Genomic DNA, 19,680 nt, shown 5'->3' on the forward strand with positions numbered 1-19,680 from the left:
CCTGTGGGGAGTTAAGGAGATTGATGGAATGACTCCAGAATCCTCAAATATTGTAGAGCTGAAAGCTGACGGCCGAAGGACTAATGCTTACTTCGGAGTAACGGGAATCTGGTCGGAATGCAGTTGAGTCGAAGCGACGGGAATCGGGTCAGAATGCAGTTAAGCTTGGAGAGTAATATACTAATTTTAGGGCGGAGAAGACGAAAATGGACAAAAAAAAGGAAAAATGGTCTCACAGAGTAATGAATAGACACTGAAAATAAAGAATTTCAGGGTCCAGAACTCCTTCAATGAAGATACTTAAGAAAACTGGTTTCTAAAGTTTCTCAAAAGCTCAGAATGGCAAAGTAGCAAGACTGAATCAAATTTCAGAGTCTTTCCACTATAATCACCAGCACCTCTTTTTGCCCGTCCACTCTACAGTATTGCATGCAGGTATTTTTAGGGAATGGGTGCTCATCATGGAGGGTCAGGATCTCATCAGGGGAGACGGAGGGTTTAAATCCAAAAGGACATAATCCGATATCTGAGAATTAAAGAGAATCAAAATGGACTGTTGGGATTTTTTTTGGAATATTCGTCCATTCTTCTCTTAATCCAACGGCTCAGGGTCTTGCCTTATAAGATGGATCCGAGGGCTGAGAATGAAAAGCGCCAAACCTGTCGTCTGCTTTTGATTTAAGGGCTCTAGGTCTGTCCTTACAAGTATGATCAACGGTGGAGAACGAGCTGTACAGGACTGCCATAACTGTTTTAGCATCTGTCAGCTAGGTGGGCGATTCTGCAAATGAGGCGTGCAGTGGAGATTTGATCACGCCTGCAACGCTTTAACTAACTTGGCTCTAATTATGGAGAGAGTTGATTGAAAGTTATTTTAATCCCTCCATGCTTTCTGATCTCTATTTCTTCCGATCTCTCTATTATAACCTTCTTCTTTTTCGATCTCTCTCATATTGGGTCCCCCATCGCTTCCCGATCTCTCCCATTCTAGATTTTTCTTGTTATCTAACTTGCCTTGGTCAAAGCAATTAATTCTTTAGTTACCGATGCATACGCTTCGGTTTCTGCATGCAATAAATGCTCAAGCCCTATATATATACACCAATGAGAAATCCCCTTCATACTTCACTTCTCATCCTTTAGTTTCTCCATTTCTCCAATTCTAGCTTCTCCGGTAATAATTCTGATTATGGTAACTGCTTTTGATCTTTTTCCAACTGTTTTCTTCGTCCTTCGCCTGAAAATTTATGATCCCGACAATCGAAGAACCATGAGGACAACATCTAATGATAGTGAGGGAACCGGACTAATTTACCGATCAAGATCGAAAGTGACGATCGTGCCTATCTCGAATCGATCTATCGATATAATCGGTGAACCGATCTCGGGTAAGAGGACTGCTAATTTCAATCTTAATGTTGGTGACCACCTCTTGAAGTTCATTTGGCTCCCAACCACATCGGGCATACCGACTGCAGCTCGGTTCTGTACGATAACATCAGCGATGACTCCGCTCAATATCATGAGAGTAATAGTCACCCTATCTGAGCTGCACATCTATCCAATACTTGTGGCTGGCTTTCTGATCAAACACGTCTTTTGATTCAGCCACAAGACTAAGCTTTGACATAGGCCATTATTAGGTAAGATGTAGTGCTGATCTTTAGAGATCGCCCAAATGATGTAATCCGATATTTAAAGATTTCCCCAATGATGTAATCCGATCTCTTGAGATCGCCTAGATGATGTAATCCGATCTTTTGGAAATGAAATGAAATTTTATTTAAATGTTTTTGTTTTATTATCGCATTATTTATTTTCCAATCTCTGACAAATGCATCCGATCTGGTCGCTATCTGCCGATCCCTAAGTCTGAAAATTTATTCCATTTAGCCGATCTCATTTGCTTTATTTTTTTCATATGTTTCTAGAACCTTCTTGTGATGTGTCAAGGAAACAAATCGATTCCACTAATCGATGCGTCGCTTGGGACTTCGTGATCATTTAATGCCCAGATGGGTATAAATAGGGGTGAAGTGAGTCAGTCATTTCCTTATGTCATTTTTAGAACCTCTCTTAGCAATCCCAGTATTTTCTCTCGTTTTCTCAAGTTTTTCGGCACTGATCACATTCTGGTAAGGGTTTTGATTCTCTTTTTGGTTAATTTCTTTTGTTTTCCCTGAAAATCAGCGGCGCCGAGGGTCAGAGAGCTGCTAGCCTGCCTTCCGTTCACATCTCATGGACATCGGACGAAGTTGAGGTAATTAGGCCAAGTGGACGACCTGAACCTTCTGCAACCTCCGTCCCAGCTCGTGGTCGAGTGGCTCAATCCAAACGGGCCTCTACTTCGGGGAAAGAAAATCTCCCCCTGGACGAATTGCCATCGGTCCTTAAAGAAACTGACCTGTAGTCCATTAATCAAGAGTATAACCTTCGAACTGACTCTTTTGAGCTTATACGATGCCAAGGCGATCTTCGAGCCTATCATTTCTTTGAAGAAAATGACGCGACCATGGTGTATGAGGAGCGATTGAAGGCCAGACTTTGGTTTCCCTTGGATGATTTCTTTAAGGTGGTTTTAAAGTTTCATCATGTAAGCATAGCCCAAGTACATCCTAATTCATGGCGGATCCTGGTGGCTTTCAGAGGGTTATGCCGAGCCAAAAAACTCGAGCCTACAGCGAAGGTTTTTGCTGAGTTGCATAGGCTTACTCACCGGAAGGACAATGAGTGCTGGTTCTTCCAAGCCAAGCCGCACTGTGGGCTTTTTACCTACCTCTCCTCTTCATTGAAGAACTAGAAGAACTAGTTCTTTATATTGAGGAACAAGATCCCGAATGGCTTCGAAGGTTTCCCACGCAGCTGGCAATACCTGGTTCCCTCGGCTCCAAAAAAGATCACTTTGAATAGAGACGAGGACGCCATGGTAAAGGAATTGAAGGAGCAGGCGACCACCCATAAGTATTCTTGCCCATATACTGTAATGGCCGAACTAAAGTGGTGGCTTATGAGGGTGATCGCCAATGAAGATTACGAGCTACAACTCTCTGACCTCAGACCCAGGATCGGTATAACCTGAGTCTTTAACCTCCTAACTTAAGTGAACTCACTAACTTTTTTTTTATATAGGTATGGCTGGAGGCAAAAGCGTGAAGGAGGGTCGTAAGCGAAAGAGAGAGATCGCCCAGAAAGTTCAGGAAATGAAGATTGTTGCGATGTCCCAAACGCCAAGGCGGGACTCTGCAGAAGTGCCAGGCTCTTCGTCCCGTCCTTCGAAACAGCAGATCCCAGAGGTGGAGATCTCTCCTTCCCCTCCTCGATAGGAAGAACCGCCACCTCCGCCTGTTTCCTCTGAGGGAGGCCCTTCTAGACCTACTGTGAGGACCCTTTCCCGTGGTGCTCAGGTCCTCATTCACTCTCTCGAGAAGAACCGCTCGGTTTGGGGGAACCCTAGTCTAGCCAAGGTTTTGGTCACTACTATATGCCTCCAGGATGACCGGAACAGGCTGACCCCCGATAGTATTGATGATCTTCTGACCCAAATGATGAGTTTGAGCGTAGAGAGCTTGGTGAATCAACACATAATCAGGGAAAAGGCCCATCCTCTGAGGCAAGAAATTCTGAAGGCGGTCCAGGACGCTGCTTCCACCCAAGCCCAACTTTCATCCGCCTAGGACTATGTCACTGAGATTGAGGGTCGGATGAAATCCTATGAGGACAGGTTAACCGAACTGGAGCGTGAACTAGAAGAAGCTCGGGCCCTCCGCACTGCCGATGTCACTCGCCTTACCGAAGATATCAGAGTGAAAGAAGAAGAGGCTGTGACGAGGGAAGCTGGTGCCTATGCGCATGCACATGGCGATCTGCTGGCCGAGCTCGAAAGGCGTTATCCTGGGGAAGACTTCTCCTGGATGGTGGATCTTTCTCCTAGAGATGAAGAGGGGAGTGAGGAGGAGCCCGAGAGAGAGAGAGAGAGGATGAGAGGAATAATGATGTATCTAGAGAGCAGGCTGGGGGAGACCCTCTAGCTGAATGATTTGTAAATTTTCTTTGAAATGAAATGAAGTCCTCTTTTGTTCAATTTCTCGATGAGATCGGAAAGCACCCAAGTCATATGAGTACTTAATTGTTTGCACGTATTTGAACATTAAACTTGAAAGCAACCATTAATCGGAGTATAAGAGATCGGCAAGACATTACACATAAGCTTGAGATCGGACTAAGCATAAGCTTGATCGGACTAAGTCACGACTAAACACGGGGTAAAACTTCAAAACATTAGAATCGGAAAACATGACATTGATCGGAACCATTATTAGATCAGAAAGAAACCATGACTTTATTTTAAAAACATCGGGGGTCTTCAATCAATAAATTCAAAACACCTCAATAGTCAAATGAAGTTCTACAATATTTGTACGGAGGTATCTGAGAGCATTGGTTGGCAAGACTGGATAGCCTGGAAACCCAATATTGATTCGGACTCATCTGATAAGAGATCAAAAAAGGTTAACTAAACGTGGGATCAATTTATTCTATAGTCGAGCAATTGGTGAGTTCGGAAAAGTCACTTTTGATCGAATGACATCGGTTGAGAGCAGATGATGAAGTCGATTTTTTAAAAAAGCCCTTGATTTTGAAGGTCGACCAAAATATGGTGTCGACAGATGGCAACACAAGGAAAATACTAGGGAGGAATAAGAAAGAAAATAGAGGAGAGAACTGAGAAGGAAGGCAAAGCACAGTTGCAGTCGCAGACTCACAGTCGACGGCACAAGGAAAATTGGAGAGTGAATGTTTTAGGGATTTACAAGTTAGGGTTCTCTATTGAAGATTGAAGGTTAATTTTTATTCTTTGGGTTAAGCTTATGTATCTTGGGCTAAAAATTTATTTGACCCATTTATTATTCGGTTTAGTTGGTTTTATCGATTTTAACCGATAAAAAATCAAACCAAACTGAAAATCGAATATTCTAAAAAATTCAAACCGAACTGCACCGATAGAACTAAAAACAGAACCGATTGAACCAAAATGGCTCTGTTAATTTCGATTTTTCGATTCAGACCGAAAACTGCACAGGCCTAGCTCGTATAGTGTTTGTCCTGTACTTGTAACCGTTCAGGTCTCATCGCTTGTGGGGGTAGAGAGAGAAAGAGGGAGAGAGATAGAAGGGGAAGGAGGAGGGGGTAGGGATGGCAACAGGTAGGGCACTTGCGAAAATCATCATACCCTAACCCGAATTCGATTAATATTTTCAAAACCTGAACCCGTCCCAAACCCGATTAAAATTTATTCTCAACTACCCGAACCCATCCCAAACCCGATTAAAATTTATTCTCAACTACCCGAACCCGTCCCAAACCCAATTGTTATTATTCGAAAAATACCCAAACCCGTTTAATTTTATATATTTAATTAATAATCTATATAAAAAATTATTTTTATTAATAATTTATATTTTAAAATTTTAATAATTTCAATTTTATTTTATGTAAAATAAAATTTATAAATATTTATAAATATTATTAAAAAAACAAAAAAACATATATTTTATATTCAATTAAATATTTATATAAACGGGTTCGGATAATGGATACCTAATATATAAAACCCGAACTGACCCGAACATGTTATGGGATTAAATTTCAAATTTGAACCCATCTTCAACCTGATTATATACTACCCAAACCCATCTTATTAGGATTCGATCAAATCGAGTACCTGTAAAAATCCGACCTGTTACCATCCTTATGAGGGGGGTTTGAGGCTCAGCTGCTTTGAACAAAAGATATTACCGATTAGATTGAATATAATAGGTAAATATCAATCCTTTTTAAGTTTTGATCGTAAATTTTGTAATTATTTTTTATGTTTATAATTATCAACTATTTAATTATTACTCAGTAAATACCACCATCCAATTTCATCAATACTTTTTCTTTGACATTTTAAAATTTAATTTTTATTCACCTTCTTAATTTTATTGACTAAATAATAACTACAAGTATTAGTCGGTACAAATTATATAGATTTTTGAAATTTTAAATTTATTAATCATTTAATATTATTAATTATTTAACAATTAATTGGTAAATACTCACTAAAATATTGAGTCAGTAACATTTATATAGCTTTTTAATCTGCTAATATTTACGTATTTAATAAGTAATTTATATTTATTTAATAAGTAATTTATATGGTTGGTAATATTCATAATTATTTTTTAAATTTTTTATAGTGTTGTGATTGAAAGATTTTTTTTTTTTTTTTTTAAAAGCAGCCTTCCGCCATTGTCAGATACTTCCAACAGAGAAAGGAAAAATTAACTAAGAAGAACTGCACCATCAATTAATATCAAAAGGATTCCCAATAAATGAATTTGTTTCTAGGACTCTGTTTCATAATTCTTATTTTGCAGTAATAAACTCTTTCTTGTTGCAAAATCTTGATTAATATGTATATTTTTACTTGTAAACTTCAATATTGAAATGTTTTCCATAATAATCTGATAAATTTATCATTTTTTTATCAGAAGGCAGAAGTTCATTGATATGAAAATGCAGTACAAGTGCAAAAGCCCAGTTACTACATACAAGAGCCATAGAACAAGGCCTGATGAACATGCAAACACCAAGGAAGCCCACCCTACAAATCAACCCATGGCCTCGCTCAAAAAACAGGTTGTTCCTTTGTAACTTGTACACTTTGATTTGACTAATTTTTGTTCCAGGATTTTTGTTAAATATATGCATACAACATCAACAGAGGTTCTGAAATCCTTTGTATTTAATGAGCCAAATCATGATTGATGCTGCATGTTTGTTCAGCCTTAGTCCTGCTTCCATCTTTGTGGTAGTGATTATAAGCAATTACATACTGGTGTACACTCTTCTTCCATTGGCTTATACGTTGAATCAACTTTTCAAACGTGCTTGCTGCAGCGAGGGGCCGAAAGAGTGCCTGGAACAGCTCTACCAAACTGTTGTATCAATAGATAGGAAATTTTTCTAGATGTAAACCCAGAAGAATAAGTATTTATTCCTTCATTTATTCCATCATACTTCTGAGATTGATTGATGCATGGCATTGGCACCATTCAAATGAAGAGTTGGCAACACCTAGAGATTCAATAAATATGAACAGATGTGGTCTTTGTTTTTTTCTAATATATGAAATAATCAAGTTGGCTGAATTCGTTAGGGCAGATTTAACAAGGAGATTCTTTCAAAAGCATTGTAATAAAATAGTCCATATTGACCAAGCACCTGCTTGCGAGTTATATTAGGTGTCAAGTCTTGCTTTCTCTCGACCATTCTTGTGCTCACGCAAGGCATGTATGCCTATGGAATTAAGATGGGTTTGACAAGAACTTGATTCCATTTTATCCCAATGTTTGAAAATTTTATAAGATAAAAGCTGGACGGCTAATCTTTCGGTAATATGCCAATCAGGCAAATTTGATTAATCTTCCTCCATCTTTTCTCAAAGTGCAGAAATGAAAGATTTATTTATCTTTATAATACCTCTCGTTACGTAGCATTTCAATTATCAGAAATATTCTGCTTTTTCATCATTAAATGGTAATGATAGAAAGTTTTCAACGCTGTACAAGTATCAATCCCTGGAATTTTCTCTGACTTCAAATATTCAATTCCAATGAATATATATATAATTTAGTAAATCGATGCTGGTGGCTGCCTGGTGGTACCATTTGCTTTTCTATAGTTTGTTTATACTCTTTCGACAAATACTTTAATTAAAAGCTTAATAGTGATTAACTTTGACTAATTAATGTGGACAACATGAATCATGTTTAATCATTTCAATCAACTAAACTTAATTAGTTGAAACTCAAAATCAGCCAAAGTTTTTAAATGTATGATGAAGTAGAGAATAAAGCATTTACTTTTTTATTATATTACAAATATCCTCTGTAAGGCCATAATAAATTTAAGTGGGTGCACATTGCTAAAGGCATAAAGAAAAGCAATCATAAAATTCTGTAGGCAATAATCATTTTGAGTGGGTGTATATCAAAAATTCTTTTTTTTTTTCCTTAAGAGGTGTGTATAAAAAATTTTATTTTTAATGTAATTGAGTTATTATTTTTTTAAGAAAGAATTTATAATTATTTATTTTAAATTAAAATTATTTTTTAATAAATCTATTTTTGATATATAAAATTTTATTCTATAATACTCTTATCCAATCATATAAGAAAAGGAATAAAACTCAATTTACTCTTTATATTTATTGGGATGTCTAGTTTAGTTCATTTTTAATTTCTAGTTCAATTTAGTCCAAAAATTTGAATTTATATCTAATTTAATTCAATTGTGTTACACACACCATTTAGAAAATATTTAATTTTTTTAAAATTAAAATATTATTTTTATATTTTATAATTAATTAAATTAAAATATAAAAATATTATTTTATTATTAAATGTTATTAATTAAAATGAAATATGAAAAAATAATTTTTATATTTTCATATAATTAATTAAAAGTAAAATTATAATAATTATACTTAATTAAATTGAAACATAATAAAAATTATATCTTTTATTTTCATATAATTAATTAATATTAAAATTATGATTATAACAAATTTTAATTATTTAAATTTAAAAAATTATTTTTATATTTACATGTTTTTAATTAAAATTAGAAAATAGTAATTAAATAAAATTAAAAATATAAAAATATTATTTTTATATTTCCCATATTATTAATTAATATTAAAAAAATAAAAAATAATTAACATTAAAATATTAAAAAAATAATAAAAAATTCAAACGTCGAAGTAGTAAGTGAGTTATATATCCTTTAATTTTAAATTAAATTTGATGTAAATTAAAATTTTTATATTAAATTAGACTAAAAAATAAAAAATAAATTAAATTAAACCTCTTAATAAATATAGAGACAAATTAAACGTGCGGCAAATCTGGGGACTTGGGCTATTCTCTCAAGTTGGTAGATTTTGTTTCTCCATACATTCGGGATAAAAAAAATTAAAAAAAAAAAAAAAAAAAAAAGATAAAGAACATGGCAGCAATTAAGCAAAATTAAGTAACCTAGTTTATGCTTCTCCAATCCAATTGCATCCAATACTTTTATCAATATATGGTGAAAAAATATAAATTATTTCTAAATTTTATAAATTTGTTATGTTTTGCATGGTCAATCTTGTAATTCTATAAGAATAATAAACAAGATGTTTTTCAAGAATTTTTCTTTTATTTTTTCAAAGGAAACGTTTTAAAAAATATTATTGTTCAAAATGTTAAATATTTATTGAATCTGTTGATTTTTATTTTCAAATCTTGTATTGAGATTAAGAGATATAAAAATGATGGTGTTTTTAATTTTAATTTTTAATTTAATTTTATTATTTATATTTTTTATAATTTTTTTAGAAAGAAAAGCATAAAAATAAAGAAATAAGAGAGAGAAAGGTATAGAGATAAAGGGATAAAAATTTGAAATAAAATTTCACTAGATAACTTTTGCTTTAAAATTTAAATCTATAAATAAAAATAGCATAAATCAAAGGTATTTTTTTTTCTAAATAAATAATGAAAAAGATATATATTTTTAAAATTTTTAAATAACATAATTTAAAATACTCAAAAGCTAATAAATTCATGGGCTACTTTTTATAGTTTATCCTTAAATTTTACCACGTACTTTATTTCTGTTCATTAACTTTAATTTATCACTAAAAAAATTTAAAATTTTAATTTTATTTTATACAAATTTTCTTAATTTGTTATCGCAGATTTTCAGGTTAAAAAAATAATAAAATTACATTTTTATCTCCTTCTTTTACACCGAAAAAATATTAGTCATTTCAATTATTATCTGAATCAATCATAAAAATACTAATGCTATCATAATAATTTACTTTTTGAAAATGATGAAAGTTTACATTTCAATGGAAAGTGTTAAAATTACATTTATATACGTCATATAATACTCAACTCAACTCAACTAAGCCTTTATCCCAAAAATTTGAGGTCGGCTATATGGATTCACTTTCTCCACTCTAAACAATTTTGGATAAAATCCTCAGAAATTTGTAATGCTTCTAGGTCATGTTGTACTATTCTCCTCCAAATCAATTTAGGTCTACCCCTTTTTTTCTTTCTATCCTCTAACCTAATGTGCTCTACTTGTCTAACTGGAGCCTCTGTATGTCTACGCTTCACATGACCAAACCACCTTAATCTCCCTTCTCTCAACTTATCCTCAATTGACACCACTCCTACCTTTTCTCTAATACTCTCATTACGGACTTTATCTAGTATAGTATGGCCACTCATCCACCTTAACATTTTTATCTCCGCAACTCGTATCTTGGACACATACGACTCCTTCAATGCCCAAAACTTACTACCATATAACATAGCCGGTCGTATGGCTGTACGGTAAAATTTTCCTTTCAACTTATTGGGAATCTTACGATCACATAAAACTCCCGTGGCACGTCTCCACTTCAACCATCCGGCTTTAATCCTATGACTAACATCCTCCTCACATCTCCCTTCTACTTGAAGGATTGGGCCGAGATATTTAAAGTGATTACTTTGGGACAGTACCACTCCATCCAAACTAACTCCTTCCCTATCACCAGTTTGGCCTTCACTGAACTTGCAATGCATGTATTTTGTCTTCGTTCTACTAACTTAAAGCCCTTTGACTCTAGAGTACTTCTCCAAAGCTTTAGCTTTCTATTGACTCATTCTCGTGTCTCATCTATCAGAATAATATTATCGGCAAACATCATGCACCAAAGAATACTCTCTTGTATATGTTTCATCAATTCATCTAAAACTAATGTAAAAAGATAAGGACTTATAGCTGATCCTTAGTGTAATCCAATTGAGATCAGAAAATCTCTTGTGTCCCCTCCCACTATGCGCACAATAGTGGTTGCTCCTTCATACATATCTTTCAACACTTATATGTACCTAATAAATACCCTCTTTTGTTCTAACACACTCCATAAGATATTTCTTGGAACACTATCATAAGCCTTCTCCAAATCAATAAAAACCATGTATAGATCTTTTTTCACATCTATATATTTATCTATCAAGTTTCTAATGAGAAAGATCACTTCCATAGTTGAACGACCGGGCATGAAACCAAATTGATTGAGAGAGATAGAAGTATCATGACGTAGTCGATGCTCCACAACTCTCTCCCACAACTTCATAGTATGGCTCATGAGTTTAATTCCCCTATAGCCTGAGCAACTCTGTATGTCTCCCTTAGTTTTAAAAATAAGTACTAAAATACTCCTCCTCCATTCATCAGGTATTTTTTTTGAGTTTAGAATCTTATTAAATAATTTAGTTAACTATGCCACTCCCATATCTCTCAAACACCTCCACACTTCAATTGGTATTCTATCGGGTCCACAGACTTTACCCACTTTCATTCTCTTAAGTGATTGCTTTACTTCTAAAGATCTAATCCTTCTAGTATAATTCACATTCTTTTCTATTGTTCTATAGCCTATATTCACGCTATTACCATTTTGACAATTATTAAAGAGATCATTAAAATAATTTCTCCATCTTTCTTTAATGTCCTCATCTTTCACCAACACTTTTCCTTCTTTATCCTTAATGCACCAAACTTGATTGAGATATTGACATTTCCTTTCTCTCCTCCTTGCTAATCTATAAATATCTTTCTCCCCTTCTTTAGTTCCAAGTTTCTCATATAACTTTTCAAAGGCCTGTGCTCTTGCTTGACTAACTGCCTTTTTTGCTTCTTTCTTTGCTATCTTGTACTGTTCATATGCCTCATTATTATCACATTTAGGTAATTTCTTATACCATTCCCTTTTTCTCTTCACTGCCTTTTGTACTTCCTCATTCCACCACCATCTCTCTTTTGAGGGTGGTCCATGTCCTTTAGACTCTCCGAGTACTTTTCTAGCTACTTCTCTAATTTTTTATGCCATCTGTCATGACCCAACCTATGTGCTGGACCGGCACTAGGACCTGGGCCAGCCTAAAGCCCCTGAGGCCCATAGTAAGCCTAACTATTCCTTAACCCAACTCTAAGGCCCATTTGGGCCTAATTTCAAGAATTCAACTGGACAGAGTCCGGCCATAAAGTGGACCTTTCAACAGGGAGTTTTTGACTCACCCAACCTGTAAACACAATATATAATCAATTGGGGAGCTCAGCTCACCCTCCACATACTCAAATGTCATAATAATAAATGGGAGCTCAGCTCCCTCATCCAGTCCAACAAACATGCATATAATAATAAGTTTACAGGCCCAACATGACAATTATATTATAGTTCCCAAAATTAATAAATATTTCTAACACATGCGAAAATTCTAGGAGTTAACAGAATTACACAAACATTAATAAACACCCGAGAAGGAGAAAAGCGGGTTAACCATAACAAAAATCCTCCTGTAGCCTGAAAAATAATGAACAGGAGTGAGCATTCGACTCAAAAAGCAAAATATCAATTTTAACCATAATCTCTATAACTATCTAAAGCTAATGCACCCTGTAGAGTGAAATGCAACATCAGCAATATTTTCACATCATAACAGCAAAAAGGTAATTTGGAGCACTCACACACCCAGTAATGTCAAATCATAAATATATGGGAGCTAATCCCCTATACAGCTCTCTTTAATCCAACCTGTGCCAGCGAAGAACTCAAGCCGGACTTTCGCTTAATAAACCAAATCGGGGTCCCAGCGAAGAACTGAAGCCGTGTCTACCTCAAAGGACCGGGTCCCAGCGAAGATCTCAAGCCGTGTCTACCCGTCCTATCCATACCCAACACCACATCACACGCACGCCAACGCACGCACACTGCTCCAAATTACTACAACATCATCCATGGCACTTTAACAGTTGTGAATGCAACATAAAATGTGCCTAGAGTTTAACTACATAAATATATACATATAAGTGATGCATGGGCATGCTTGAACACATAATAATATCAAAATTACAATTAAAATTAATATTTTACTCATAGACTTGACAGCAGTCACTGTGGCAGCTGGGTGGAGGAAAAAAGCTGTCCCGGCTCACCTGACAATTTTATTACAATCATTTAATAAATTTGACTCAATACAAACTAAGAAAAAGACCAAAGACATCCTAAGTCGTGCTGAAAATCCGGCAGAGTCTCTCCTATACCTAGGACCTACCCAACCTACAATTGGGTTTAAAACACACTTCTATATCCACCAACCATACACCCACAATGCAATCATATCACACAGCCCCTCTTGGGCCCATCCAAACAGTCATCAATCATAATATGTAAAATTACAGTTTAGTCCTTATAATTGACCCTTTTTGCAAAAACTAGCCAAATAAACTCTAAAAATTCTAAAACTTTGCCCCGCGGTCTTTAGCAATATTACTAGGCTAATGCAAAAAGAATCATAATTTTCTGAGCTACCATGAATATTTTATGGATTTTTAATCCCATTTAAGCACTAGAAAATTATGAAAAAGCAAGGTTCGGGTTTACCTATGCCAATTCCGATCTCGGGAACGCGCTCGGGGCGTCTAACAACAATGGGGTAGCTAAAATCTCGATCCAATTTCAAGACTTTTTTGGTGGCCGGTCTGTCTGGTCGGAAATTCACAGACCTGGACAACTGTCGAATTTTCGCAAATTGAAGGTACTTACACGAAGCCCATAACACGAGGGTTAGTATAAAATTTTTACGAAATTTTCTAAGCTCATTTAATGCTTGAAAAAAACACTGCGAAGTTTCATGGGACCCACTGAAAAACGGTGTCGAAAAATTTTGAAATTTATATTACCGCGAAGCTCTTGACGAGTGGAGCGCTCTGGTACCCTCGGTTTTCTCATGGGGTTCACGTTTTGCGAGAAATCTAGCCCGAAAGTCAAAATGGGTTAAAACTTCCCAGACAAAAATTGGACAAACCGCTCGATGGATTTTGGTGTTCTTGGTGTCTATGGAAAGCTCTCGAGGTGTAGATATTGTTTGATACAAGACCCGGCCCAATCGGTGGCCTGATCAGCTGGATTTCGGCTGGGAAGTTAAAACGGCGCGCGTGCATTTTTCGGCCGCCTGGAGCGTCGGCCGGCCGTGGGGAGGCGGTAGGACGGTGCGCCGGCGAGGTGGGGAAGGCTGGGTGGCGGCGGCGCGGCCTGGGGGTGAGGGAGAAGAGAGAAAACGGGAAGGGAAAGAGGAGAGGTCGGGCGCTAGGGAGAAGGAAGAAGAAAAAGAAAAGGGCCTGTCCGATTTGACCGGTTCGATCTGGTCTGATTCGATTCAGCCAGTTCGATTCGGAATACAAAATTTTAAATTTTTACTCTGCCTTGGAATCGAAAACGAGGCCTAAAAATTCCGGAAAAATTCTAAAAAACTTAGAAAAATTCGTAAACTCCAAATATATTTTTAGTTTTGCCACGTGATCTTTAAATTAATTTTTAAAAATCATCAAAGTTTTATAATTTCAGAAAATCGAACCCGATTTCTAAAACCCGAAAAATCTCAATTAATTTCCCAAAATTTAATTAAAATAAAATATCAATATTTACTCAAAAATAATAAATTTAAAAATTAGGGGTGTTACACCATCTGTATCCACATATCATTGGCCTCTATATCCAGCTTCCATACTTCGGACTCGAGAAACTCATTTTCGAACTTCACTTGCTTTACTCCTTTGAACTCCTACCACTTTGTTCGAGCTACACTATTTCTTCTAACCTTACTTGAATTGTTCCTAAACTTGACATCCAAGACTACTAATCGATGTTGACTTGTTAAAGCCTCTCCTGGAATGACCTTGCAATCCTTGCATAGAGCTCTATTTGTCTTCTTGGTTAAGAGAAAATCGATTTGGCTTCTATGTTGCCCACTTTTGAAAGTCACTAAGTGTGACTCTTTTTTTATAAAGTAGGTATTTGCTATTATTAGGTCGTATGCCATAGCAAAATCTAGGATACTTTTTCCCTCCTCATTTCGACTGTCAAAACCAAAACCTCCATGAACATTCTCATAACCTTGCCTATCACTTCCTACATGTCCATTCAAATCTCCACCAATGAAAACATTCTCTTCATTCGGTATGCTTTACATTAAATCGTCCATATCTTCCCAAAACCTTTGTTTACTCTCATTATCTAGTCCTATTTGTGGGGCATAAGCACTAACTATATTTATTGTTTCTCCTTCTATTACTATTTTTACTAGTATAATTCTATCTCCTACTCTTTTCACAGCTATTACAGCGTCTTTCAATGTCCTGTCTATGATTATGCCCACTCCATTATTGTTTCTCTCCTTTCCGGTAAACCACAGTTTGTACCCTGAATTACCCACTTTCTTGCTTTTCTCTCCTACCCATTTAGTCTCCTGAATGCAAGCAATATTCACCCTTCTCATTTCCAATGTATCTACAAGCTCCATTAATTTTTCTATAAGTGATCCAACATTCCAAGTATCAACCATGATCCTCCTCCTATCCTGTTTCTTCCTAATTGGTCTCCTTCTATGATATCTTCTATTTTTTTTATGTCTTTTTTGTATTATGTTCCACTATCTGTTCTAGTATTTGTCCTATGGACTAACTTCTTTACCCACACCCGTCCATGATGTGGGAACCCTTACTCACTTAACACCACACCTAGGCGCCGGCATAGCGAGTCGCTTTCGGTGAACGTCCTACACCCTTGCATACTTCTCACTACACCCGAGCTCTGATGTAGCCCATCGTAAGTAGAGGACGTCCCAACATTTATATCATTTGAATCTATATTATAAGGTGTGATGAAATTTTTACGCTGATTATCGCCTACCGCAACCCTCCTCCTTTATCCGGGTTTGGGATCAGCTAAGCGCAAACTATTTAGGCAGAGTTATACGTCATATTATAATTCAGAAAAAAATTTTAAATTGAAAATTTGCTATTACATAGTAGAGTGATTTTTTTATAAAATAAAATTAAAATTTAAAAATTTTTAATAATAAATTAAAATTAAGAGATAAAAAGAAAATATAATTGATATAATTTAGGGAATTATCCAAATTCCTGAGCCCTCCAGTCCCAAGCAACTCTGCCACCAGTCAGATAAATACTTGCAATCAAAGAAGGATTCAGACAGGTTTTCTGATCCAATATCGGGAGTTTCACTTTGATATTTATGTTAGAAATCTGGTGATAAAAAAGAATGAAAATAATACAATTATATGTTTTGATTCTGTAATAATCTTGTAATACTAATCGAGTTAGGAGTAAAATCCATAAAATTAATTTTAATATAAAAAATAAATTTGTATATTAGTGTTAAGAGATCGAAAACCAATGATTATTAGTCAAGTTAAAACTGGCAATTTTAATCTAAATTTCAGAAAAATCGAAATTAAGCATCATAATTTTGATTTTAATTTTAAATTCATTTTAATTTTATTTGTTTTATAAAATTTACGAATTAATTTAAAAAATATATAATTTTAATTTAAAATCAAACTAATTATTTTTAATTAATTTCAATTGAGACGCTCTCCTATATGTATAAATTTGTCCCGACGACGTATCATATTCCAATAATATGGTGTGTCTTAATTTAGAATGATATTTTGAATGTTGTTTAGTAATAAAAAGACACAAAATAACTTTATAATATAAATGCGTACGGAAAAGTGCTTTTTAAAAAAGTGCTTTTTTTAAAACGTAAAGTATTATTTCAAATATTGTTAAAAAACCATTTAAAAAAATTTATTTTAGATTTTAATAATTAAAATTATTAATTAATAATATATACATGTTAAATAATTTAATAAAAAAATATTTAAAATTGTTTAATATGAATGATTTTATATTTTTATTTTTAAATAAAATTAAAATTTTAATTTTTATAAATAAAAAAATATTTATTAATAATATTTTACTTTTTAATAAGCTGATCTGACTTGAATATAAATAATTCATTAAATTGGAAACAGTCATAAAATATATAAAAAAAGAAAAAATTAACAATGTAATAAGCTATATAGCAATTGCATTATTACCTTATAAAAAGCACATCTATGCAAGCACTCTCCTTAGCCTCTCCCCTCATTAAAGAAATCTCATCGTACCCTCACCATATCCAGCCGCAGATCTCTGCTTCTCTTCTCTTCAAACCCCTCTCTCTCTCTCTCTCTCAACTTCTGAAGAACAAGAACTGGCAAACATGTTCAACTCTCCAGAACTTCCTGATTGTTTCTATCATGGCCAACCGGTTCTAATCTCCCCTTCCATCCCTACCCGAAGCCATTCTCTTTATCTCTCTAATCTTGATGATCAAAAGTTTCTTAGATTCTCCATTAAATATCTCTACCTTTTTAAAAAATCTGTGAGCTTAGATATCTTGAAATATTCACTCTCTAAAGTTCTTGTGGACTACTACCCATTAGCCGGGAGGTTGAGAACCAGCAAAGAAGACGATCAGAAGCTTGAGGTTGATTGCAATGGAGAAGGTGCGGTCTTTGCTGAAGCTTTCATGGATATTACAGCTGAACAGTTTCTTGAACATTCCAGGAAACCAAACAGGTCTTGGAGAAAACTTTTGTATAGAGTGGAAGCCCAGAGCTTCTTGGATATTCCTCCTCTCGTAGTTCAGGTGACCTTCTTAATTTTCTTCACGGCTTATGATCTTACTCTTATGACTCCCTCACATAATCACCATTACTTTATATTTTATTTCTTAGGCCCAGGGGAAAGAAAAAAAAAACTAATCACAGGATTCACTAGAACGTTTAACAATTAAAATTCCAATTGAAATTGAGAGGTGGAGAGGAGCACTTAAGCTCAATTTTGTATAGTCTAACCGGCAAAGCTCCAAGAGCGACGCCGTTTACCTTTCCTGGCCCGTCACCCTCCTCCAGGGAATGTCAAGCTCAAAAGTAGGTGACCCTACTCTGATAGTTACTGCTTCTCCTACTCTCTTTCACTAACTAAGCTTGGTCATCAGTTGGTTGGTGATCTTAGTGTTGGTCTCCATCTCCTTTTTGTATAATCTCTTGTTCCATTTTAATTTCTACCGTTTTGATTTGCAGTTGACGAATCTACGGTGCGGAGGAATGATTCTATGCACCGGGATTAATCACTGTCTATGTGACGGCATAGGCACTTCCCAGTTCTTACAAGCATGGGCTCATATCACCACAAAACCGAATCTTGATCTCCCAATCCTACCGTTGCCGGTTCACACCCGATACGTGCTAAAACCCCGAAATCCCCCGCAAGTAACCTTCCCACATCCCAGTTATGTCAGAAATGCCCCTCGTAAAGACAGCGAACCCTTGGGTCTTAACCACTTTTTACAGTCTCAGCCACTCGTGCCCACCTCCTTAACCTTCACCACTTCTCATATCCTCCACCTCAAGAGGCAGTGCGTCCCATCCCTCAAATGCACTACCTTCGAAACATTGGCATCGCACACATGGCGCTCTTGGGTTAGATCACTTGACTTGCCATCTGCTCTCAACGTTAAGCTCCTTTTCTCAGTTAACGTCAGGAAAAAGTTAATACCAGAAATGCCACAAGGGTATTATGGGAATGGATTTGTTCTAGGGTGTGCTCAGACCTTTGTTAAGGATTTGGTCTCTAATAATCTGCACCATGGGATCAAGTTGGTTCAGCAAGCTAAATCAAGTTTAAGTGATGACTATGTGAGGTCCATGATTGATTTGTTGGAGGATAAAACGGTAAAAACAGACCTTTCTGCAAGTTTGGTTATCTCGCAGTGGTCCAAGTTAGGATTAGAAGATTTAGAATTTGGAGAAGCTGGGAAGCCATTGCATATGGGTCCTCTGACGAGTGATATATACTGCTTGTTTTTACCGGTTATCGGCGATGCTGAAGCTGTCACCGTGCTTTTGTCGCTGCCGGAGAGTGTGATTGGGAAGTTTGAGTATTATATGAAGGAGGATTATTGGGAGAAAGAAGCCAAAGGGAATGGGTTTCATCAAGAAAATGGGTTGATGTGAAGAACCTTATTACTTATTATGTAAAGAACTCTAATAATTAAGAACCATGTTGTGATCAACTTACTGCATCAACCTTCTTCAGGTTTTATATATTCTTTTATTTTCATAATTTTATTTCAAGACAAATTGAAAGATTTTAAAAGGGACAAAGGGTCTCCATTCCACGTTCCAGTTTCTGTCGTTGCCAACCCAAAAGGCTATGGAGAGGCAAAGCAAACATTAATTTGGCCTGCAAATTAAGTCGGTAGCCTGAGCCTGGAACCTGGAAATATGTTCATTTTGTCGTGCTGTGTTTGACTTGCTTGGTGTATCCATTCTATATAATAATAGATTAGATTTTGTTTGCAAGTGTTCCTTGGCGTTTTACCATGATCATGCTAAGTTAAATTTCTCCATACTTCATAGCCATTTTATGGCGTGGAATCAGCGCAGGCATAAAAGCCATATCCCAAATTTTCAAGGAAGGTCATTTTCCTAGTTTGACAATCTTCTTTTCCTTTCTACATTGAACTTTTTGTCATCCTCGTCAATTACGTCTGATTTTTGCCACATTTAAGTACTTCAAGAACTTGTGGAGTAGTAGCAATATTTAAGGGACTCGCTTTACATGAATATTTATTATTTATTTACTATTTCATGTAAATTATCTTATAAGAAATAATTT

General features: G+C 35.5%; 1 protein-coding gene across 1 annotated transcript; it reads left to right on the forward strand.

Annotated features, from left to right (window-relative positions):
* Positions 1 to 17,081: 17,081 nt before the first annotated feature.
* Positions 17,082 to 19,075, forward strand: LOC110653009 (alcohol acyltransferase 9-like). Its single transcript, XM_021808633.2, has 2 exons — positions 17,082 to 17,647; positions 18,084 to 19,075. The coding sequence occupies exons 1-2, from the start codon at positions 17,219 to 17,221 to the stop codon at positions 19,014 to 19,016; spliced, it is 1,362 nt and encodes a 453-aa protein (XP_021664325.2). The 5' UTR covers positions 17,082 to 17,218; the 3' UTR covers positions 19,017 to 19,075.
* The last annotated feature ends 605 nt before the right edge of the window (positions 19,076 to 19,680 follow it).

Source organism: Hevea brasiliensis, chromosome 2, assembly GCF_030052815.1.
Source record: "Hevea brasiliensis isolate MT/VB/25A 57/8 chromosome 2, ASM3005281v1, whole genome shotgun sequence".
NCBI lineage: Eukaryota > Viridiplantae > Streptophyta > Magnoliopsida > Malpighiales > Euphorbiaceae > Hevea > Hevea brasiliensis.

Bases quoted from the DNA above. Each gene is read 5' to 3' on its own strand.
- LOC110653009 (XM_021808633.2), top strand. From the start codon at position 17,219: ATGTTCAACTCTCCAGAACTTCCTGATTGTTTCTATCATGGCCAACCG. The intron at 17,648-18,083 runs GTGACCTTCTTA...TTTGATTTGCAG, and splicing joins TTCCTCCTCTCGTAGTTCAG to TTGACGAATCTACGGTGCGG.